Source organism: Mugil cephalus, chromosome 4 (genome assembly GCF_022458985.1).
Source record: "Mugil cephalus isolate CIBA_MC_2020 chromosome 4, CIBA_Mcephalus_1.1, whole genome shotgun sequence".
NCBI lineage: Eukaryota > Metazoa > Chordata > Actinopteri > Mugiliformes > Mugilidae > Mugil > Mugil cephalus.
In genome coordinates this window covers 25,732,342-25,757,391 of record NC_061773.1, presented here as the reverse complement: position 1 = coordinate 25,757,391, position 25,050 = coordinate 25,732,342, and the positions used below count along the sequence as shown (strand labels likewise).

The window sequence follows — 25,050 nt, the reverse complement described above, 5'->3', positions numbered from 1 at the left end:
AACCGGTTATCGATGCCCATCCCTAGTCAAGACCTGATCTAAATTTGTCACTGTTGCATTCTAATCCAAGTGTGAACAGGTTAGGGTTATTTTGGCTAAGCTTTTGTAACGTTGGACACAAACGAAGTCAACCTTTCATTCTGTGGGTTTCTCGTGGAAGGTCCTGATGAAGGACATCGTCACCCCAGTCCCACAAGAGGAAGTCAAAGGCGTGATCCGTAAGTGTCTGGAGCAGGCGGCTCTGGTCAACTACCAGCGCCTGTCGGAGTACGCCAAACTGGAAGGTAAGTTACTGCTTCACCAGCGCTCTGTCTGTGTTCTTAGAGCAAATTCGGGCACGCAGCGTCAAACACTGTTGTTTTTCTAGCCGAGCTGTGTAAACCTTATTGAAATTGCTGCAGCAGACATTTGAAACTAAGCCGTCCAACCTACTGTTTATCATTAGCCAGGTCGATGTGGGGTTTTCATTTTCAAGCTGTTTAACTGCCATTTCACATGCAAGGAAGCCTAAATTCCAAACTTCTCTTCACAGATGCAGAAAAGTCAGTCTACTTTTCTTTCATAGTGTATTTAATGACATGGCGGTTGTTGAGGGGTTAGGAAATGCTATGAATATTTTTTGCCTTACCTCAAACCTATTTAAATTTGTGGTAGCAAATGTACCGTAAGTAAAAATGCATTCAATTTAATCTTTATGCTGACTTCATCCACCGTGCCTCAGCTTCTACTCCAGCAGAGTCCTACACTACCTCTGTCTCTGGCTTGTCTTTAGCTGAAGTGATGCTCCCTCCTTCCTCTTTCCTGCTTTCTGCTGACTTCCATACTCGCTCCTCCCATTTCCTTGTCTGTTGGCTGCTTTTTGAAAAGAAGCCAGTAAACAAGACATGATGGGGCTGTCCCTTGTGGCAGTTTTTATGTTGCATGGCCCAGGTTTTCTTTAGTAGGCATCGTACACACCCTACAGACCAATTAATACCCAACCTAACGTGATAATTCTTCAAAACAACTTACATTTCTGGAGAGGTGAATGTCAGGCCACGTCGTAACTCTATACCCTGTCCTGTAGCCTGACATAATGTGTCAACATATACATTGTCACATTAGACAACATTAGAACACGTCTTCGCGGTACCTAATACGCTCAGCGTTCATTCAGACGTGGACCTCCGAGGCCACATTTGACCGTGATTTGACCTGAGAATGTTTCCTTGATCTCCTCTGATTGGCTGAGTGTAAACCACACGCTTCTAAACCTGACAGAGAGGCACAGGGACGACAGTTTATAATGTGTATCCTAAGTTACCAAATATGGTTCCTCATAATGCCATTAAGGGTTAACCCTTTCGTGCGTATGGTTAACTAACTTGAGACTATTCGAACATAAACTCAGCCAAGTGCTATTTATAAATATACATTATTATATTATCATTTTGCTTCAGCTATCCCTTATCCCTTTACTGAAATATGTTGAATTCATGTTAATGTGTATTTAACGAAATTTAGATTTGTGGTTCGAAATTAAATATATACAAAAAATGTCCAATCAACCAAAGATTTTGCGACTCCCCTGCAGTACCTACCCCTGTTGAAGACCTATGCTTTAAGTTATCATCTTCTATAACCGCTTGTCCTCTAGTCGTGGGACCCGAGATAATATTGGACGAGAATTACCCACCAGGCCTCAAACTGGGCTCTCTAAACGTTCTGGTGATTATTATGCCATTATTTATGCCATTACTAACATTATATGAATACAGTTGAAAAGAATTCAATTTAATGGTCTGAAGAGTGAAAAGTTTTCCTGTTGTTGCTTCTGGTTAAAAGATGTGGAAAACTGTATCTTCATCCTGCACCCTAAGGATTTGTTTTTTGTTTGTTTGTTTTTTATTTAATACATTGCTCAGAAAATTCCTTTCAAATGTCAGAAGTTTATATATAACACAACCACGCTAAGTACTACACAACACTAAAAGTAAAATGTATAATTTCAAATTGTTTATCAGTTGCATTAGTTAATGACAGTCAATGTGACATTTTATTGAAAATCACTTAAATTATGACAAGATAATACAGTTATAGAAGATGCTACTCTTCCCCAACTGCAGTTGTTGTGTAAATCACGGCCAAACTAACATTTTAGGGCAAAATCATGGAGTACTATACAACAGCTTCGCTATTTCCCCAGATTAAAGACCTGAAATAATGAGTTTACGAAGTTCCTCTTTTATCCAGATAATTGGATAAAAGAAAAGAAAAGAAAGAAAGAAAGAAGGAAAGAAAGAAAGAAGATGTTTCACCGCTTAATCGCATGGCCTTTTCATTTCAGAATTACTAGTGGCATATGTTTAAATGGATTTTATTTAGAACTGTGGGTGGTGCCCACGGTATTTCATAGGAATACGGTCTGTAAAAATCCAATATTCTCCTGAAATAAGACAAATACCTTCAGATTAACCTGTGTGTTTTTTATGAATAGTGGTACTTTAATGACTCACTAAAAGGTGGTTTAGACTTTTGTGTCAATTTGACGCCGTAGCTATGGTGATATCCACAGAATGCCGTAGTTGACATTCACCTCCCCAGACATGTAACTACACACAGTGGTGACGCAGAGCATAAAAGGTTGATTGGTCCACTTGGTAGCTTTACCATTTCCAATTATTTTGGATCCATAAAGATGAACCAGGCTGAGGAAAGGTTAACTGAGGAGGTGGCTACAAAGACAGCGCTGACTAGTGCTCGGGTGGTCTTATAAGAGCCTTAGAGGCCAGAAAATCTCCACTCAAGGTGTGAAAGGACGTTAAACTCTTCGATGAAGACAGACGACCGTGTTGTAAGTAGCTGATAATTCATGTCTCAGTCCATGTCCCCTGTTTAGGGAGGGGGTTTTAAGATTTTACATGAATAGCTTCCTTTACTGCTCTTTCAAACCACCAGTAAACGTGTACCTTGTCCTTCGAGTGTAGGTGCATTGCTCAGTCCTGACCCAAAGAAACCTGAGTTTGAGTTCGAGAGACAGACAATTGACAAATTAATTAATTAAAAGAGTGTCTGCACCTCAAACATGAATGATTTCCACTTTCCTTCTTGGTGGACTCAACAGTTTTAGGGTCTTTGCCGCTAAGTCAACCTGGGCTTCACTTTCACTACTTCTTGCATTCTCAGAGGTTATAATGAAAATGTGAATTATTCCATCATAGAAGTAACCAGCTGCACCAATAGCTGATTACTTCTTTGACAGAATAATACAACCTTTCCCCAGATTTTGTCGTACAAAAACAACACAATCTTGGCCCTCTAAGACCGAGCCACGGGGGCGGGTACAAATCTCTTAAAGTTTTGTGATGAACAGTTCTGCTTCTCTTGCATGAAATTGGTGATAGTGTGAGATATTTAACAGCAGCACAGCCTCTCGTATCGGTCAAAGCCCAGCGACCTCTGTGCTCATCCTCTCTGACCCTGGCCTCTCGCATGCCTCGGTATCCTCCCCCTTTCTCTCTAGGGAAAAAGAGAGAGATGTATGAGCATCCTGTCTTCTGTTTGGCGTCTCAAGTGATGGATTTAACTATTCGTGAGTACCTCCCTCATTCCCCCAGCCTCACCCCCCTCCCTCTTACAAACCAGTGTGCACCCCAACCACCACAAGAGACCACCGATGTTTGTCGTTGTTGGCGTCCTGTGGTTTGGTTGTTTGGTGTTTTAGTCTGTAATGTCTACTTGTTTCTCTTCGAGGATGTGTTTCGAGCACAGTTTGTCGTTAGAAATGCTTTCTGCTCATTCTTTAAACTGGTTTTCTGTCCTGCCTAAACCAAAGCTGTCCTGTTCTTTGTCTGTCTTTGACTTGAATGCATTTTTACTTTGCTTGTGTGTAAATCCTTTTAAGTGTTTAAGGTTCACGGTACGTTAAAATGGGACGCTCACATCCGACACTTAAATGATGTGTCCTTCACTTCTCATAGACGTGTCTGTCTGAATGAATGAAAGAAACCACCATTAAATGCTCATACAGACTCCATATATTAGAAAAAACTATTAAGATGCTTTGTTTTTTTTTGGGTCCTTCTCCTGTTGAAGTCTTTTATATTACAAAATGTTGAAACCTTTGGCTCAGAGGCCGCTGCCATATGTATAAAGGATTTGTCTTTATTTCTGATTCCTGTCTTCCACTGTATTCTCTTTATATTGCTTGTATTGATTGTTAATCTTTTCTCTCTCACCCTCTACCTGACGCTTCCCTACCTCTCTCCACCTTTTCTTTCCATCCTTGCAACCTGTTTTTTTGTTTGTTTGTTTCGTTTTGTTTTTTGTTTGTTTTTTTAAAACTTTCACTTAGTGGAGAAATCTCAGAAAGAGCTGAAGGATCCAGGTGATGTTGTACTGTCTAACCTGTCACAGCCTTCCTGACACTGATTACGTAGATCGGCAAAGGCTCAGACACATGTTTCGAGAACATTGTAGCCCAATTAGTGCGTTTTTAATGGCTTTGAATTTTCATGATGGCAGTAAAACTTAAGTTTTATGAAAATGACACACAGTAGTAGATACAAATATTAACCAACACATCCATGACAGATATGACCATAAGCATTATTTATTTGGCTTGTCCATCAGTCGTGGGTCTAGGTCCCAGTTTTCCACTGGGTGACCCCTTCATGGCCGTCACGGTGTTAACTGGAGGCAAAACATAAGGAAGCTTGAGACCGTTTGAACCACAAAAATGTCGTCTTGCTGTATTTTTTGGTGCCTAAATCTAAAAATCAAAAACACTAACTTGAAGTTTTATCACATACCAGCCACTGCCAGTCGTAGACAACTTTGGTTTCGTTTTGGCGATTAAAAGAAAGGATTGGAGTGAGATGATCATCAACAACATGTTCTCATCAGATGAGATTAATATGTAATGCATCATTAGTTTCAGCCTGGATAACGTTATGGGTTAGACTAAATTGTGACTGAAATTACGTAAAGTTAATCATTATTTGGGGATTCTTGTTACATGTTAATGCTAATGCTAACCGCTAGCTAACACAACATCAGCTGCATGTTTCAGCTGTGTCCAAGCAGAAGCATTTACTACATTACCCTCCACAGTGGTTCCTTTTACTTCTTGTAATATCTTTGTTGGAGAGGCTTCACTTGATAAAGACAGACCAGACTTCGTCCCCTCTGTGTCCTCCTTTGGTCAAAACGTCCATCCACTGAGTGAGAGTGTAGAGGTCGGTGAATATAGTCCCATCAGTCAGAGTCAACTTTTTAAAATAATACTCATGGTCTCGGGGAATTAGTGTATTAGTATATTCTCTAAAATAGGCGTTTTTCTCGTCCATTCTTGCCAAAACATCCGTTGAAATATGGTAACTGGCCTTTACAGGCTATAGTGTTTGAGATCTTTTGCCTCCAGTTAAGCCCCGCCCCTCAAAAAATGTCAAGAAAAACTTTAAACCTAGGCTCCCACCAAAAGCAACAATGTATCTATCTGCGTTCTTTTTGATAATGATAATTATAATAATAATTCACTGTGATAATATTCTACAGAGACACTTTAAGTTCCTTCGTAGCTTTCATTTCCGTACATTATATTTATATGGGCGGAGCTTGATGGTTGAAGTCACACAGCCTGAGAAAGCAGAACAGGAAGCTACTGTTTCTCTTGTTTTTCGACACCTTTTCCAAACTCTGACAGAGACCTAGAAATCTACAGACTTTACTAAACGCTAACAGCCTCCCTCTTTGAACAAGTACAGAAGCCTCATTCTGTGGAAGCTTTCAGCCGTGTTAGCCTGACGTAAGTTCCAGTAGACAAATCACTCGTCATCCTGCTGTGTTGTGCACAGCATCACTGAGTCACAAGAATTGTGCTATTAGGTGGACTGAACATAGTCATAGGCTCCGACTTGGCCTATGCAAGTGTATGTGTGTGTGTGTGTGTGTGTGTGTGAGTGTGTGTGCGTGCGTGTACAGTATATGCACACACCTTGGCTTATACCACAGCTTCTTCCACTTGGAAAACATAAACCTACTCTACATTACAGCTTAGTTGAGACTAGGCGTCTGTCAACCAGTTGGAAACGAGTCAGTTTTCTGGCTACGGCGCGATGTCCGTTCTCTCTGCCTTCTAAAGGTTTGAAGTCAAAACACTATTAAGTGGAGTCTACACTGATGACCCAACACATCATGACCGTTCCTGATTCATATGATGTTGGTGCACTGCATGCTTGCTACAGCTCCTGGCCTTGTGGCATGAACTCAAGGCCTGTGTAGGTGTCTGGGCAAAAAATGCTGCACGACCTTTGAGTCGTGTAAGTTGCCGTGGGTGAAGCGGGTTCTTTGTCCGTCCTTCCTCGCACCCCCTGTTGGTGGGAACTTTGCTCACTGGCGACCCTTGCCTTTTAAAAGACACTCAAACCTAGTCACTAGATCACATCTCCCAAGATCATGCCCCATTGTCAGGAGAAAAACCAACATTATTAACTAACACCGTAGGCGAGTGGTCACAATGATTTGGCTGATCGGTGTATGAACTCGGTAACCACAGAGAGATGTGACATCAGTGCTCAAACTAACCGGAGACTGTGGACATAAGTGCAACATGACCACATTGCTGCATGATGAATGTTCAGTGTACATCAACGTGTCCCATGTTTCCCTCCGGACGACTTCCATCCTCTGTTCTGTTGCAGTGACAGAGACTGTGACTCATTAGCCACATACCACAGCTCATCGCTACCTCCAGCCATCCGACGGCGCTTTCAGTATGCAGGGAAATAGTGTTGACATGCCTTAACAATATGTAGCTACACCTGGAATTACATTATAACTAGGGCTGAGTTAAACCTACAATGTGTTATAAACTTTAGAAAATGCAGAAGCACCGTTACAGCAGAAAGCAGCCGCTTAATTGACACCCTCCTGAGCTGCAAACGTTATACAGTCTTTAGTATCTCAAAGTATTAAGGTCTCATATCCAGCCCTAATTATAACAAGATGATATTTCATGCTTGTGTTTTAATATGACTATGAGATTGTCCCAGTGATTCAGGATGAGGCTATAGACTGGACTAAGGATCTCTTTTGAGGCAGCAGCTATGTCCAAAATTTGTGAGTGGCTTAATCCTTTAGCTCAAGTGTTTGGGAGTTGGCAGGTTAACGTGCATGTTGGTTACCCTTGTAAGATCTAAGTCTTATATTTCAGAGCAGGGTTGCTCTAACGCACTAGGTTGCATGCATATAGTATCAAAAAAGCCTTTGTTTTTTTTTGTTTTTTTTAAACAGAGAATAGCTTGTGATCCACACTAAGCTTTAACTTTTGTGCTCCAGAGAATGTAGGCCGGTTAGTCACTCCCGCCAAAAAACTGGAGGACACCATCCGCCTGGCTGAGCTGGTGATCGAAGTTCTTCAGCAGAATGAGGAGCACCATGCGGAGGTGAGTGTGTCCGAGAGCAAAACATCTGCGCTCACTGTGGACTAACACATATCCTTTAACTAAGTACAGCCAGTGTCTAATGTCTAATAGTATGATGAACAAAGTTTTTAAATGCTCGTCAAACTGCTTCGTCAAAGCTTTAAACAAATGATAAACAGGTCAAGAACTGGTTCATCTCTGTGGGATTAAACTGAAAACAACACCACCACCATGAACTAACTGTTTCTGCCGTACGAGTTAAAAATCTTAACTACACCTACAGGGAACCTCAAGACCAGTTATGCTGTTTTGTTCCTGACCGGGGGTGTGATGATAATGTCTGAGATCTTCTGCTATGTTTGTACTCACTGTGGTTCACTGGTCAGAAGACACAAGTTGACAATTCAAGGGCCTGTTCAGACCTCACATTAAGATCCGATCTGGGTGTAAAAGACGAGTGCAAACGTCATGACACGTTCAGATCGCATTTGAGAGATCGGATCTCTGAACACGTTTGGAGGTGATCTGGTGTCTGCATGTGTCCATATTCTGAACCAGTTATACTCAACACAGGTGCTCCTGCCTCATTCATTCAGTAAAAAACACACGACCGCTATTATAAATGATCGGGTGTAAAGGAAAAAGTTCATACCAAATACCAGTATTTTTGTTTTCGTTATGATATGAATTTTTAATATATTGCCGTACTAGTGTATTTGATTACACAGCGGTTGGAATGTTGCACCATGAGACACTGTTTCAGACCGAACCATTTTCAATGTAGCGCCTCTAAACAAACATGGTGCAACACTGGGAGACGTGGTGAAGATGGAAAGGTCTGAAAAATGAAGCAGCAGAACTTTTTTTTATTTTTTTTGTTTTTTTTAGGGTGACCAGACGTCCCCGAATTCTGGGGACAGTCCCCGTTTTGGATGACATGTCCCCCGGTTAAAGATGTCCCCGAAAATGTCCCCAATTTTAGCCTTTTATGAATGAGAGAGAAAAAAAATGGTGCACGCAGACTACAGTTATTACGGTAGCCAGTCGCACTGCTTTTGACGTTACAGACACAGCAGTTAAAATATGAAGACATATGTCAAAATAAATGAAACCGTAATTGTTCCTGTTTCTTCATTTAATCTTGATAACACTTTATTTATTATTTTTTTTTATCTCTCAGCTTTAAATGTCATAGATTTCCACATCAGCAGTCAGTTCTAACACGGGGCCATGCAAACCAGTTTTACTACTAGTGTTGGATTATTCCACAACATTTACTCATCATCACAGTAAAATAGTCCATCCTTAGTCAACCTACTGCATTAATTCCTCTCTCAACCAGTAGAAAATGTTGTGAACGCGTGATTATACATCAAATATATATTTTTGGTCATAGCGCCCAGCCCTGCTGTGTAGCTGTTAACTAACTAAAGGTATTTATTACGAGTACAGGAGTGTGATTCTGTGTTAATTATTGATGTTAAGTATTTCCTCAATTACTTTATTTCCTGTTATCATTAGACACTATGGTGCGTATGGAAACAGGTTTGAAGTCATTATCTGAGCTTTTTCTTCTCAGTTCTGGAGCAGCAGTAAAGATCCATTAGAGACATCAGCTGTTAAATATTCTGCTGCTCCCCATGACGTGATGTGGAGGTTTATTTGCATACAGATAAACTGAGATCAGATCTGGAGACGCGTGTCAATGTCAGGTCTGAACACACGTACCTAAAGCTGGTTACTTGCATCTTAATGCAACGTCTGAACGGGCCCTAAGTGTTTCTGCAACAAGTAACAACACAAACTAATACTAATATAAATAATCATTAACAAATAGAGACAATCAACCGGAGTGAAATTGCTTCAGTACAGAGAATTAGTTTCTTGAAAATGTAGATTTTACTGCTATAATGTAAAATAATAGATTATATCTGTGCATCAAGAAGTAATTTTAACCCTCATACCTGATTTAAAAATTGTGACGTTGTTGCTTTTTTTTTGTAATATTTTTTCTTTCTATGTTATGTGATGGCATCACAAGTCTTTCAAAAAACAACACAAAAACAACAACAACAAAAACAATAACACATGCTAACTGACGCACACAAATTCCTGTGCAGTAAACCTGGGCTCTGTGGAAGGAACTAGCCAACAAATTTTAAGAAATTTTAAGGAATTTTAAGGAATCCAGTCCAGTGAAAATAGAGTTGATGCCGAGCACAAAGGCTAACGTGGCACGTGTGCATCAGCAGTGGAGAACTATCGCTCTTTATCTCACAAATGTTCACCTGAACTTCTTGTCTTTTCCATTCAATGAATCTGTTCCATTTCTCTGACGTTTTACTCTGAATTCTGTGCTTTCTGACATAACTTTTTTTTTTTTTTTTCACCTTTCAAACTAAATTGACTCTTTGCTTTTGTATTTCAATTATTTATTTGGTTCACGGGGAATTGTTTGGACAGGGGAAAGAGGTATGTGATTATCTTAGTGCCATACGCCCCCATCCCCTCCCCTACTGTAAGCTCTGTGCATGCGTTTAATGACACGGATGTTGTTGTGGAAGATCATTAATGTTTCCCATGTAAACGATGACCTGGACCTCCCTCCTTTCAGCTTCTTTTTTGCTGAACAAGCGCTTGTCACGGTGCTTGTTAGCTTCTAAGCTAGCCACAGTGATGTCTCTGCTTCTAAGGATCCAGAACAAGCACGTACTGTACACGGCCTTTTTGATTTGTCATCGCCCTGAACTGAACTCATTACCCTGCGCTCTGAGAAAGCAAAGTGCGGAGTTGTGCCCAGTGCGACTGTTTTGTTACAACTCTGTATCTTGTTTTTGTCAGTCTACCCCGAACCATCCCTGAACATGCTAACCTGTGTCACGTGTCCAATCCAGCAGTGAAGCAACTCAAGCTCAAATACTGACACTACAAAACACTTCAGAATGTGAAAATATTAATTATTAGAATGAAACTAATGACAGTTTATGCATTTTTATGTGACTCTAATGGTTTATTCTCATAATCATTAGTCCCATTTTATGCCTCTCATGTAATCACAGATAGATAATCATAGATAACATGCAGGTTCCTCCTATGTCTCCCGAAAAATGCACAACTGCTAGGTCGATTAACAGAAAATGATGATGTAAAAAAGAAAGAAAAGAAAAAGAAAGAAAGTACTTAAAAAGTAAATATTAAAAGTACTTATAAGAAGTAAAATAAATCAGGGGTTCATTCCCATGAAGTTTGTAACTAGGATATGGTCATGTTGCGCAATAGTATCCCTAGCTTTTTGACCCCCCCTTTTGTCCCAGAGGGAGGACAAGTCTTCTTGCTGCCCCCAAATTGTTTTGCAACACATTGGAGTTTTTGTTTTTTACACCAATGACCATTGAACCATGAAATGAATGAAAAAATTAAAAGACTTTGAAATAAAGACTCATAAAACAAGCAAACACTTTTGGATTATGGCTGAATTACAAAACGCATTAGCTTATTCTGTGTGCCATATACCATATTAGTAGTTTTTTGATGTAAATAAGTGTCATGTTACTTTTATTTAATGCTATAGAAACAGGATGTGACCTCATGATGAATAACAGTTACCATGCCAACCGCTCTGTTGGTAGAAAAAAAGTTCAGTGTATAATCCAACATTCCTCTGTAACTGGTGCAGGTAGAGTAGAGTGTAATATCCGTACTGATCAGACTCTGACTCTAAACTCGCACCACGGTGCCGCCTGTATCCGGGAAAATGGCGTCAATTTGGCCAATTCAAGGAAGTTGGGACGCATGCATATTTATATACAGTCTATGCGCGAGATAAATACAACAGGACTTGTAGTGGTTTAAATAATAATAATAACATAAATTAATAAATAAAAAGGCCACTGTCTCTTCAGTGGTGCTATTAGGTGCGGCTATAATTTCCCGGTTGCCATCTTTGTTTGGTTTAATAATAGGAAAAGTCTGTTGTAGACGTTTAAATACAAGTATCTGGTCACACAAGTCTCAAACGCAAGGATGACTACATGAGTGGCACTGACTGGCTGGACCGTTTCCCCAACTATCCCACACCTAATCCACTGCTTAGAAACTCCCATGGCAAGTGCATGACCCCCCCCTCCCCACCCACTCACCCACCACCACCACAACGTAAGCCAGTGGGTACATTCACATTACAGTGTTGACAGCTTGATGTGAATGAGCAAACACAGTGGATCCTCAGGGGTCCCTCTTAAGAAGCCCAGCATTAAGTGGGGGTGCATGGAGGAAAAAACAAGTGTTTTTGATGTGCATGAGAGTAGCCTGGTCCCTAACAGTCGCTCCACTGTGTCTGTTGGACGGGAGCGAGCGTAGCACAGCTCGCTACCTCCTTTCTGCTGATTGACTCGCTGAAGGAGCTGCGGGTGAGTGTTTAAGTAGCTCCCTGCCATGCCTGTCAAGGAGCTGCTGCTGCTTCCTCTGTGGGCCAACAGAAAAGCGTGTGATTTTCCGTGCCTAAGCACCGTTGTTTCTGCTTGGAGTCGTGAAGAATCCTTCCCCAGAGATCACGCAATGAAATGAGGCAAAAAACTTGAATTCATGTGGTGAAAAGTGAGACAGAGCCAAGGGCCTTTGACATAGATCAGTAGAGCTACATTACATCTTCTTAATGGTAAATGAGAGTCAAAATTTTTAACTGTGAGTTTTCATGTTATGATATGTTGTTGTATATTGTGTGCAAACTCTTTTGCTAACTTGCCTCGTCTCTTCCGCTCTCAACTTCTCACCGCTTCCCCTCTGCGCCCTGAAGGCCTTCGCCTGGTGGTCAGACCTGATGGTGGAACACGCCGAGACCTTCCTGTGTCTCTACTCGGCCGACATGGACGCAGCTCTCGAAGTCCAGCCGCCCGATAGTTGGGACAGTTTTCCCCTCTTCCAGCTGCTCAACGACTTCCTGAGGATGGACTGTGAGTGGGGAGACAATAAATTGCATTATAACGCCAGTGTGGATAGTGGAGTAGCTCAGTCAATCAATCAATCAATCAATTAGACTTTATATTGTAAAGCCCTTTTCATACAAAAAGTAGCATGAAGTGCCGTATACAATAATCCCACCTAAATAAATAAATAAATAAATAAAAAATAAAAATGACACCTTAAAAAGCATAAAAAGTATATAGACCTAAGAGGTTAAAATGAAAAATAAATAAATAATTAAAAAGAAAAACAAAAACAGCACCGTAAAACCCTAAAAATAATAGAGCATAAATAAGAAAAATAAATAAAAATAAAAACAATAGATTTTAAAAAAAAAAATAGTAAATGAGTAAATAAATGGATAGTTAAGATTCAATTAAAAACCAAACTAAACTCAGATCTCTATGTCCTGAAAACCCCTGATATAAGAGATTGTTCCAAAGAGATGTTTCTCTATAATGCAGTGAATGTTTTGAAAGTTTTGAAAAACACTCTTTATATTTAAGGTTGTTGCTCAGCTGCTCATGATTTTCATGTATCCAACTCTTTATACACAAAAGCACAACCCTGTTCCGACAAGTTTAAAAAAAAAAAAAAATCTGTTTTTCTTAAATGAGCCCAAACATGTGGTGAGATTATCTGTCTGTGTGTTGTGAAGCAGCCAACTTCACTGTTTTTTTTGCACATCGCTCTGTTTTTATAATGAAAACCAAATGGAAATCAAGGCATTTTGGGACCATCGCTCAATTGTCCACATGAGATGTCCTTTTGTTGCTGAGCAGTTGACATAATGAATGTCCCTCTCCGTGAGGATAATGGTCGGGTCTTGATGCCGGTTGCTGCAGGCCAGTCATCTCTCTAATGAACTGCATGTACTTGCCTGCGGGAAAAGCTGTGGAGCTGTCCGTGGTTCTGTAAAGGATATACTCCACCGTTCACAATGCAGACTCAATCTGCAGGGTGTTAATTGTCCCCGGGGGGATGGTCCCTTTTTATTTTTTTATTTATTTATTTATTTTTTTCATTTTGTCAGTCGGGAGTCAAGGAGAAGCCAGAGTATGGTTCACTTATTCCAAACCGAACAGAGATGACTGCAAATAGCTCGTTATGCTCACGTGCCAGCGTCATCAAATTGGCCTCCTTTATATTAGCCGCATATTGTAGTTGCGGCTGTGTTGAAATAGAAATTTGAAATGCATACCAATGAACGTGGCTACGCAGCGGGGAAAGGAAATTGTGAAGCACTGGAAAGCAGATAATGTGTAATTCTCCGTGTCTCTCAGTCGGCTGGAACCTTTCATGCACACAACACATCTCATAGCAGAGTGGTTAAAACGAGTCTGCATAGCATTGAGACGTAGTGTAAATGTACCAACTTTCTTCTTGTTACTAAAAAAAAAAAAAAATAGTAGTAATAGAGCAGTTCTGAAAAAAACCTGTGGATTATCTGAACAGCTTAATATTGAATGCAGAATAATAATAATGATGTATATTTATAAGTAGCACTAGGCTGAAGCAGAGGGTCCACCACCCTTAGGGCGTCTGTGGACGTACAGCCTGGGCGTCGCAAAATCTTTGGCTGATAAGACATTTTTTAACATATATATATATTTTTTAATTTTCCCCCGTATGAATCCAATATATTTATTAAAGGGATAAATGGAGGCAGAAGACGTTATCTTTCAGTCAACACTTCACTCATTCACCGATACAGGAGCTGCCTCAACAGAGCTCCACACTAGACCTGTCAATCAAAGCCTCCTGTACACGGGAGGCCACGCCCCTATCGTTACTGAGCCAATCACAAGGCTGCATATTTTACACCCTGACTCTGTCAGATTCCCCTCAATTGGCAGAGAGCCTCTTCCATCCCCAGGTGAAATCCCAGATCAGCCAAATACTGAGGCTGTGTTTTGGTTTCACTGTCCCTGCTACATTTAGCTGTGTTTAAAGTTAAAACTTGAATCTGTCAATTATTTGCTGATGATAATAATAATAATGCATATTTATAAATAGTGCTGGGCCGAGTTTAATGCAGAACTGGGGCCTTCAACATTTTTCAGGCCATGAAAAGATTAAGTAGGGACCCTCTATCTGCTATATGTGTCCTATATTAAATATAGATATGTTGGAATCATATATGTATTTAAAGAAAATTAAATTTGTGGGAGAAAATTTTAAAAAAATATATAAAAATTTCTTATCAACCAAAGAGTATGCGACCGCCCTGCAGTACCTCCGCGGTCCCTAACCATCCTTGCTGTAGATTTAAGCAGATAAAAAGTCAACAGCTTTTCTTGCTAAACCTTCAGTCCAATCCCGTACGTAGAGAACTTCCTCCCAACCCAAAAACTTTATTTCCTTGATGACATTTCAAAGACGAAATGAGAGTAATTACCTTCATGAAGCGTTTCCAGAAAACGTCCAGTGACCCTCCTGTGAAATAAATCAGTGGAATGCTCCTTTAAGTAACAACTACTGGAGATCGTCGCGCTAATGTGCCGCCCTTCATTTTGTCAATGAGACAAAGCATTAGCCCACAGTGCAATAATGTAGCACATTGTCGCAGGAGGTCTTTACATAGACGCTGAAAAGCAAACGGCAAAGACCCAGCAGAGCCCCCCACTGCCCACACAGTGGAATAAAAAAACTCTTCAGCAAAGCGTATCATCGCAGGGACATCCTCTCCACAGAAGGTCATCTTCTCTGCTGCCCCACAGCTGTGCTTTTACGTAGCAGTAAATAACCGTAGCACTAGACAGACGCCAAAGTCGTGCCGCAATTGGAGGAGTTAATGAGGTCTAAAGCAGGGGTAGCTGGGCCATGGCAAAGCCCTGCAAACACACTCCTGGACACAACACATCCAAGTGGACAGCAGCCGCTCAAGTGGCTAATTGGGAGAGTGGCAATCAGGGAACACAACAAACATTGCACCTACTGTGTATCATCGACCTTGACTCCAATGCCAACATACACAAACACACACATGCTCAGAGGGGGAGAGAAAAACAAAGAGAGAGAGGGAGAGAGGAAGCAGACACGCTGCATGGAGCCGTGAGGCATCACATTAGCACACACTGGCCTCCATTTTAACTCCTGTGGTCTTTGTCAGTGTTGCCTTTTTTACAGTTGGGAGCCGGCAGAGACTGGGGTAAATGTGTGTGACGGATTGGATTTAGAAACTCCCCCAGACGCCGACCTTTTGGTTCGACAAAAAAAAAACAAAAAAAAACTGACAAGTGGAAATTCTGTGGCCTGTGCACCTGTTAGCGAAGAGCCCAAACAGCAGCCTCCCGGGTCATCGTTCGTTATTACCACCCACAGCAGGGCCGGTCGAGTCATTCTCTCCGTCAAACAGTTTTATTATTTATTTATTTTTAGGTCACAATTACACGAATATAGCAGCAGTGAAATGGGAGCTGTTACGCCGCCTTTGTAGACGTCTGTAGCGCTTGAAACCAGGGCAAGGCGTATCGATCTAAATATCGATGAGTATCGATACCAAGGCCGATACTAGTGTGATGAGATTGATACTCTTGTTACTGTTTCTCTTCTATACGTCTAAATTACTCCTCGCAGAGTTCGTGCAGCTTCTCTCCAAGTTTGCAGGAGCTTCTCCATCCACACCTGTAGTGAAAGGTGGATATAGAATCACAGCAGCGTCACACAGCTGGAACTGATGCTGTTATTGAAATGCACTTAGAAGAGGAGACGAGCAATTTTTATATTTATTATTACATTGTTGCTTTTGCATTGTTATATTTTTGTTACATTGTCCCTTTTTTTCGTATTTTGCACATTTTTCCTAAAACAGTTTTGTTCAGTAAAAGGGGAATAGTTAAATTTTTATACTGTTAATTGAATTTGTATCATAATTAGTTGATAGAAGCAGGTGTATTTTCCTTAAATTCCTAAAATATTTGTCCTGTGTTTATTAGAATCAGAATCTCTTTATTGGCAAAATGTATAATGCACACAGGAATTTTATCTGGTGTATCAGCGCCACATAACTTTAAATAAAAATTAACTTAGCAAGAAAAGAAAAAAACAATATAAACAATTTAGAAAGTGATAAAAACTGGAAATATACATGTGATGCAATAAGTGGAATAATTACAGGGAAGGAATGGCTGGATGATGCATGCAGAAATGGTTGATGTGTTTTGCTACTGTTTTAAGAATGGTGGTGGGGGGGTTGGGGTCTGGGAGGGTTCGTTCAGGAGAGAGATGTCCTGGGGAAAAGAAACTGTTTTTTGGTATCTGGTGGTTTTGGTCCAGATGGACCTGAACCTGTGACCTGATGGGAGTGTTAACGACGCATTAATGAACTAAAGGCAAAATTAGGAAGTTATTCAGTGATCATCAAGTATCGATATCGGTATTTACTTGGTATTGGGTCGATACCAAAATTCCCAGCATTGCCCACCACTACTTGAAACCTTTGAAAGGCCTTTCTGCTTTTTGTGTCAAATACACATGAGAATGATGAGTGGAAAACATGAGTGCAACACATTTCAGGCCTTCAGTACTGTTTCAGTAGACAGGAAGAGAGTTCATAAGGCTGCAAGTGAAGACATTCTTCGTGCTGAAGAACCAACCAGGTTATTTTCTGTCTCTTCCACGTCTTATCTCTCATTTCCTCTCTCAGACAACCTGTGCAACGGGAAGTTCCACAAACACCTGCAGGACCTGTACGCGCCCCTCGTGGTGCGATACGTGGACCTGATGGAGTCGTCCATTGCTCAGTCCATTCACAGAGGCTTCGAGAGGGAATCCTGGGAACCTGTTAAGTAAGAGCGTCTCCATTTACCTCCCGTCTACACGTGTTTCTAGGATGTGCTGCGGATCGCAGGTCGATCACTAAGCACAGACGTCTCTTTGCATTTGGCTTCCAGCTAAATCTCCCTTCAGCTCAGCGTTTCAGAGAGAGCGTTGGAGATTAGACAGAATCACACACCTGCTCCTCCCATTGCGCTTACATTTTTCATTTTAAACCGTGCAGAATTCAGAGCTTGTGGAAAATAAATGGAACGGCAGAAATGTCGACATCTTACCTCACGTGACAGTAAATAGCGATAGTATGTACATTCATCTCCCCTTCAGGATGTACATTTTCAGACATATAGACATCAGCAGGATTGATCTGAAAGGCTGGACCTGTGATCGATAGGGAGCAGGAGACGTTTGTCTCAGCGAGGGACACTGTGAGGACACTGGATAAACTGCTCTCCATTATGAACAATCCATCCCGTCCACTACACCAAACACTAGAGGGACAGAGGAGCTCGTTCTCAAGCAGAACGATTCAGCTCCGCTCCCATAGTGAACGCTACAGAACTTCTTTTATTCATTTCTCTATCCATCTTTTTGTAACAATTAAGCTACTATGACCAATTAATTTCCCTTGTGGATCATTAAAGTCTAAGTCTTAAAAAAATCCAGGTTGCTTTGTAGATATCTTATTTTATTCTTTTTTCTTTTGTCTCAACTGTTTCCACAAACATATCTTACAGTCGGGGACCCACCAGTGTCCTAGAGCGTTTTACTCACTATATATAAACAGTGGATAACTGAAAGTAAAGCTTGAGAGCACATTAAGTCATATTATGAATTTATAGCACGACTGACAATTTTCAAAGCTGTATGTTTTTATTTGCGTTATTATTCACTAATAAAGCCGGAAAAAAATGGAATTCAACGGACACTGGGATGTGATGTAGAGATGCTGATTTCCATACAAAACTAACAAGCAGAGAAGAGAACCATAGAGAGCACTTTATCAGTGAAAGATTAACTCATTTGTAATGAATAGGTGGCTGTTAGTGAATCCCAGACAAAGCTGAGGACAACAGTGTTGATCAACACCACAATCAAATGTTTTCTGCTTATGTTCGTATTTCCCAGTGTGTCTCTAAAAATAAGTGTAGCTTTACTTATGTTGAACTTATCACCACTGACAAGTCAGTCAGTCTTTCATTATTTTTCTCTCCACAGGAGCAAACTCCAGTCACCTCACGTATAAAATCTAGCACTGCTGAGTGTTAACCTCCCACAAATGCCAAATGCCAAATGCCCTGCCTTTCTCCACTCGGCTGGGTGGCAGCTAATTATAGGTCTGAGTGTGTATGTGCCTCGTACGGCCTGAGGCGTTCACACGCGCCAAAGATGTAAATATATACATTAATATAATAATAATGTAATTAATAAATTGAAGAATACTTGTCAGTAGCTAATATGTCTCACATGTGTTGAGTTGAAATTGGTAACAGTGTTTTATAAAGTGCATATTTATTACTATTTATGCTAATTATAAGGATGTTTTATATAGGGGTGGGTATTGGCACGATACTTCAGTCACGATATGATACATTATTGCGATATTATGATATTGCGATATATTGAAATATTCATAGTTTACTGAGAAATTTTAAATGCAGCTTAAAATACACGTTGTATATTTGTACGTCAGGGCACAGTGATAATTCAATGGAGAAACTGAGTAAAAAAAAAACCAATATTAATCCAAATGATCCATTTCCAGACTTATCACTTATTGCACAGGTGTGGAAGTCGTTCACGATTCGCCCAAAACATGATTTTCTTTTAAAATAGATGCTAGTTTTATACAGAGAAGACCTAAGTTGTATACACAGATTGTGGGCATGTGATTAAAGCTTTAAAAGAAGAGATGTAGAAGCATAACTGACTAGTGTTATTAGGCTTATATGTGCAGTTTGTGAATAAATAATAAAATAAAACCGTCTATTGAGGGTCGTCATTAAAAACTCTCTCCATATCATAACATACGTTCGACACATCATCTGTGGCACTTTGAGAACTTCAGCGATACGTCGTCTGCACAGAGATCAGAGGTGTCAGAGTGACTTCGTACGCTGTAGTATCCTGCAGAGTGTGATACCGTTAGTTACCGTTAGTGTTATCGCCTCACCAGTCAGTGGTCATAATGTTATGCCTGGATATTTTCCTACGGGAAAATGCTGTAATCTCAGAAAGACTTGCAGGCTGCCAGCTTCGTATTTGTGATATTTCCTCTTAGACGTTCTCTCGGAAGCTGTTTTCCCAGCTGGCGTTAACAAATCCAGTCCCTGCTCTTTCACGACGGTAAATAGTGAAGAGAATGAGCAAAAAAAAAAAAAAAACTGCACAAGTGTACTGTTTCCTCTGTTTTCAACACTGACATTTCAAAAATGTCTGTATGCATCCTGCACCCTCACATTCACGCTGTCAGATATGGGAAGTATTGTGTTGAAATGAGACGATGGAACGTGCAAACAGTTTCACTTTTACTCAGAGTGCAGCGAGTGTTAGCGTCTATCCTGCATCAGTGCACGGCAGACTAGAGTTACATGAGTGCATATATGTATATAGATATCTACTGTATAAATGTGTCTTAAAAGCTCTCGTGGTCCAGATGTTACATCCTGACCGGTGGGTTTTTACAGTAATGGCTCGGGAACGTCGGAGGATCTTTTCTGGAAGCTGGATGCTCTTCAGACCTTCATCAGAGATCTCCACTGGCCAGAGGAGGAGTTTGGCAAACACCTGGAGACGCGCCTGAAACTGATGTCCAGCGACATGATAGAATCATGTGTAAAACGGTAAAACGCACACAAGTTACTTGTGGTTATTTGTAGTATTTTGTATACTCAATATGATTTTTTTTTAATTCATATCTTTATTGATATACAGAAAAAGACAAACAACCAGAACTGGTTGATTTACTAGCAGGACAGTGGCACAACATGTGAATCAAGGTCCCCAACAGAAGTTGGAGGCACCGCTAGGGTCTATTTTTATTTATTTTTTAATCTTACTGGTGCGATATATGTTCAATGATTAATTTTTATTTGTATGACTTTAAGTCTGACTGATATAAACGAAATATGATAGCTATATATTAGCTTAATGTTGAATGCAAAATGATAATAATAATGTATATTTATAAATAGCACTAGGCTGAGTTTAATATACAACACATATAGTCGGTAGGAGGTCCCTACTTAATCTCTCCATCAGTTTCTCCTTGGCCTGAAAAACTCATAATTGTATATTTAGTAAATATTGTCTGTTGCATGTTTGGGGTCTGATTTCTGGTCATTTCTCTCTTTCTCTAAAGGACACGTGCAGCGTTTGAGGCCAAGCTTCAGAAGAGCAGCCGGGCCACAGACTTCCGCGTGCCACAGTCCATCTGCACCATGTTCAATGTCATGGTGGATGCCAGGGCCCAGGCGGCCAAGCTGTGCGCCATGGACCTGGGGCAGGAGGTAGGTACACACACTGAATATATGTCCTGAAAACTCACGTTCGGGCCTTTCAGAGTGGAAATCCCCAAATAAGTGACTCTCCCACAGACGTCACGGTTAAATGGAAGTGAACGGTTTGTGTTTTTGTTTTGAGTGGCATTAACAGTTAAAGGCGTGAAAGACTTCTACTCTGAACTTGGAATGCAGCTTCCTTTGTTTCTTTGTGCCGTACATATAATTTCACATGTGTCATGTTGCCTCAGTGTTTCTGCTTCTTCTTCTTCTTCTTCTTCTTCTTCTTCTTCTTCTTTTCTCTGTCTTGTGAAAGTTTGTTAGAGACTGGGTAAGTGTGGCTACAAATTCAATTGAATTCTCACCCCTCGTTGTTCCCAAATGTATAATTAGTCATCAGTTTTCCCTGCCTGTCTTCCTCCACTTGAATTGTTTGGATTTCATTAGCATATGTGTAGATGGTATTGAATATACATGGGGTGGAAGTGAGAGATCTCATGTTTCGCAGAATCTCAAGACTGATACCAATTCTGACGATGAATTAATTATTGCTAAGTCCTTCACTGTTCTGTTGGTGCCACAAAGCTAAACAAAAGGATTCCTCGATGCGATTCTCCCTCTGAGTTACCATGACAGCAGATCTTTGTGAGACTAATTGTTGCAGAGCTGACGGGGCTTCGCTTTAGGGGGGGGGGGGGGGGGGGGGGGGCAGCCGAGGGGGTCTGGAAAATTTACTATTTCAATCATTTACAATTAACAGAAACTAAAAGGGAAGGAAGTAAAAAGTCATTTTGATAATTATATAGATTTTTAGTAATCAGTGCATTAATTCTTCAGTCTTGAATTTAGATCAGAGTCATCTTTACTTTGTCACTGTGATCAAACTAAGCTTGTTTCATCTTTTCATTTATTTACATTTACAATAGATGGACACGTTCTAGGACACTTAAATTCAGTCACAAATATCTAAGCAGATTCTCTTGTTAAACCTTATTTCAGATGTTTCTCTGGCTCATCTGATTCCTTAAGATGATTTATGAATTTATCCATATTATTGAGTTTTATTAGTAGTGTAATTTAGTTGCTTGTGTATGTGAAGCAAAGTGTTCCTGCTCAGTCGACTGAAGCTGAATATGACGTTAGAAACATTTACAAACTCTCTGCTCTAGATCAGAACTATGGGGCCATTTCTCAATACTACTGAACAATGACTTAACGCAGCTTTCGGACTGAACTGGGAGCTATTTGATTGAAACACCTCAACATTCAGCCTTATTATTTGTATTATTATTAAAAGTGAGCAGTTTGCTAAATATTGAGCTACATCGTCCGACTAAATGCTACAACCTTTATCCTCCATAAGACAAACCTTCGGTGGCACCACCTGGTGGAGTCCTGCTGGAGGCAGGTTTGCCAACTCCCTGAAAAATGAATAAGGGAGAAAAATAAATAAATAAAAGGCCCTGGACCGTACAGGCCCACCACTTTCAATAACTCGTACATTTTCGGTCTTTGTCTTGGATCCTCTGAATCTCATTTGTCTGAATTTCACCACCTACATAAAAAAAAATCTGCCTAACACATGTTTCCAGGGCCAAAAAGTAGCTGAGCCTTAGGATAACTAGCCTTCAGCGTCACCACAGTGCTACCCACTGTATGTAGATTACAGAAGGTTATAGAAAAGGTGCAGGCGGTGCAGTACGACTTGTACATGTAATGTCTTTCCCCGACCACAGGTTGACATTAGCTTAAAAAAAAAAAGGGATAAAACACAGATTATAACACCCTGGAGTTGTTTGTACTGTTGTGTTCAGTGTGTATCTGTTCCCTGGCAAAACATTCATCCTGTAATATGAAAAGTGTTTGACTCTCACGTCACGATGGACTCGTACGTGTGTTTAGGTTTGAATAACATGTTTTTCTGTCCCTTTGCAGAGACAGTACCACTCCCAAATTGACAATCTGATCGAGGAGACGGTGAAGGAGATGATAACTCTGCTGGTAGCCAAGGTACAACAGGATGCATCATACATTTACTTCATGGATGGATCATGGGCGTCCTGGGGACGGGCTCAAAGCCTATTGAAAGTGAATGTTAATATTCTGTCGGTCGACGGAAAGAGGAAACACGCGAGAAAAAAATATGCAAAATTACCACAAAGAGACGCGATGTGACAAGAAATTAGAAAATAGTTATTTTATTCTATTCTACAGTTATTCTTCTATTTTTTTTTATTTTTATTGTTATCTTTATTTTGAGTGTTTCTATAATTTATTCTATGATTTTATCCTGCATTTTACTTCATTCTATTTTAAATGTTCTTATATCTTACTATATTTTTCATATTTTGAATGAATTTATTTTTAATTTATTTATTTATTTTATATTTTAAAATAATTTTAGTATTTTAACTTATCCTTTTTACAGTGACCACAAATCCTTTTTCTTGTTTCACTTTTTTTTTTTTATGTATTTTTGTCAATCGAAATGTGAAGCACTTTGAATGGCATTCATTCATTTTGAAAGGTGAATATAAATAAGATCTGATCGACTGATAGATTGAATGAATGATATTCTCCTCTTTCTCAGTTTGTGGTCATCCTAGAGAGCGTGCTGGCCAAGCTGTCCAGATATGACGAAGGAACGCTCTTCTCTTCCTTCCTGTCTTTCACTGTAAGTAGTTTGGGCATCAGGTCACCTGGAGTCATCACCCTCCTTTGAAACGAGCCAACGGTTTAACTTAGACCTACCAGACATTTGTTCAAGATAGGAAATGCTTTTCATTTTAATTTAGTGAAAACTTTGTGCTCTAAACGTTTTCATCCATCTTTCACGCTAATTGTAGAGTAGCTGAATTTCCACAGTTAAATAAAAAGCCAGACTACTGTATGTAAGGGCTCTTTTGTAGTTAAAGTGACCACACTGTTGCCAGTTCAGCAGGAACTCACCATGGACGACTTTGTTCTGAAAAGTAATGCCACAGCTAGAGTCTTGCTGAGTGTCTGTTCACTCATTTCTTTCTTCTTCATGTCAAGGTGAAAGCTGCCTCGAAGTACGTGGATGTACCTGTAAGTATATCCTGCATTATGTGTGCATGTTGTAATCACCTCTAGTAACGTGTGATATGATAACTGATTCTCAAAGCGTCGGTCTGGCCTGGTGTTGATTCAGTCCTCGTTAACCATAAAAGCTTTTGATCAGATCCCTCTATGCAGATGATGTATCGGTGTAAACAAGCTCAAAGACACAACCATGTGCTCAGTACAATAACAATGTGTCGTCTTGTGTTATTGACATTGACTGTATTTACTATGGACAAACCCATCGTGACGTCACCCATTGGATTCTGACGCCCAAAGTGGGCGGAGCCTGAGGTCACCGTGTTGGATGAGCTTTACTCCGCCCACACTTGGGCATTCCAAATATGTGTATGGGGGTCGTGTTGGGGCGGAGCTAAAGCAGCCTGGACGTTGAGACCCGCCCACCCAACTCTCCGCTACCTGTTAGCTCAGGCTACCACCTGTCACTCAAAGCTGGAACGCCCTTAATTATGCAGAACTTTAAACCTTAATAAACATAAACAAATGAGTTAATAAAAAAGGCTGTAAACATGTTTAATAATGCTGTAAAGTTGGTCTTTTTAACATGCGGGTCTATTTGGATTTTCTCCTCAAGTGGCCGCTCGATGAACTGCAGTTTTTTTTACGTCCACATGGGTTTTCATTACTCAAACCTGGAGGTTGCCGCCTGGTTATTGATGATATAGTAATTTGTAATATGTATCATATCAAATGACATTGGCATCTCATTTAAAAATACTCAATTACATTTTTTTTCCATGCGATATATATTGCTTTGGAGTTTTTTTTTGCCAACTGATATATTTTGGCACTTGCTGATGGTAAAGCCCATCTACACCCCCCACCATCCTCACATGGAGTGATATATTCCCCCAAAAAATCATCTTGATTCATGGACCGGACCTTGACCACATACACAAAGACCTGATATAGTAGCGAATATTTACAGTTAATACCAACATAAGTGTTTTGAGTTTAAAAAAAGGTTCCATCAGACAATGATTTCTCACATATTTCATTGAATTTGCTCATGCAAGTTACTTCCAAACAATATTTCTATAATATGGACTGTGGACAATGTAAGATAAGATAAGATAATGTGATGTAATGTGTGTGTGTTTGTGTTCTTCTTGTGCATGTCCAAATATTTAAGCGCGCCTTCGCATATAGAATGATCACCCAGATGGTATTTGTGTCATAACTGCCCAATGAATGTCCCGGCTTTCCGTCTCCCAAATGTCCATTCATATGCATGTGGCCAGAAACTGCCAGTCAGCCGTGCCTCGTGTCTCACTTTCAGTGCAGCATACATTGTGAGTCCGTGTTGT

The 25,050-nt window shown here is 40.3% G+C and overlaps 1 protein-coding gene across 15 annotated transcripts in view; it reads left to right on the top strand.

Moving 5' to 3' along the window:
- The window catches only part of LOC125006854 (calcium-dependent secretion activator 1), a 140,194-nt gene that overhangs the window by 78,084 nt on the left and 37,060 nt on the right, over positions 1-25,050 (top strand). For 2 of the 15 annotated variants that reach the window (XM_047583298.1, XM_047583294.1), the window contains exons 16-27: positions 161-284; positions 3,503-3,571; positions 7,318-7,424; positions 9,867-9,875; positions 12,199-12,355; positions 17,014-17,155; positions 19,829-19,984; positions 20,503-20,650; positions 20,958-20,972; positions 22,577-22,651; positions 23,232-23,315; positions 23,678-23,710. In XM_047583298.1, the coding sequence (XP_047439254.1) occupies positions 161-284; positions 3,503-3,571; positions 7,318-7,424; positions 9,867-9,875; positions 12,199-12,355; positions 17,014-17,155; positions 19,829-19,984; positions 20,503-20,650; positions 20,958-20,972; positions 22,577-22,651; positions 23,232-23,315; positions 23,678-23,710 (1,119 nt within the window). The remainder of the gene's footprint in view (positions 1-160; positions 285-3,502; positions 3,572-7,317; positions 7,425-9,866; positions 9,876-12,198; positions 12,356-17,013; positions 17,156-19,828; positions 19,985-20,502; positions 20,651-20,957; positions 20,973-22,576; positions 22,652-23,231; positions 23,316-23,677; positions 23,711-25,050) is intronic. The other 13 variants (XM_047583306.1, XM_047583301.1, XM_047583299.1 and 10 more) reach the window with 7 other exon arrangements.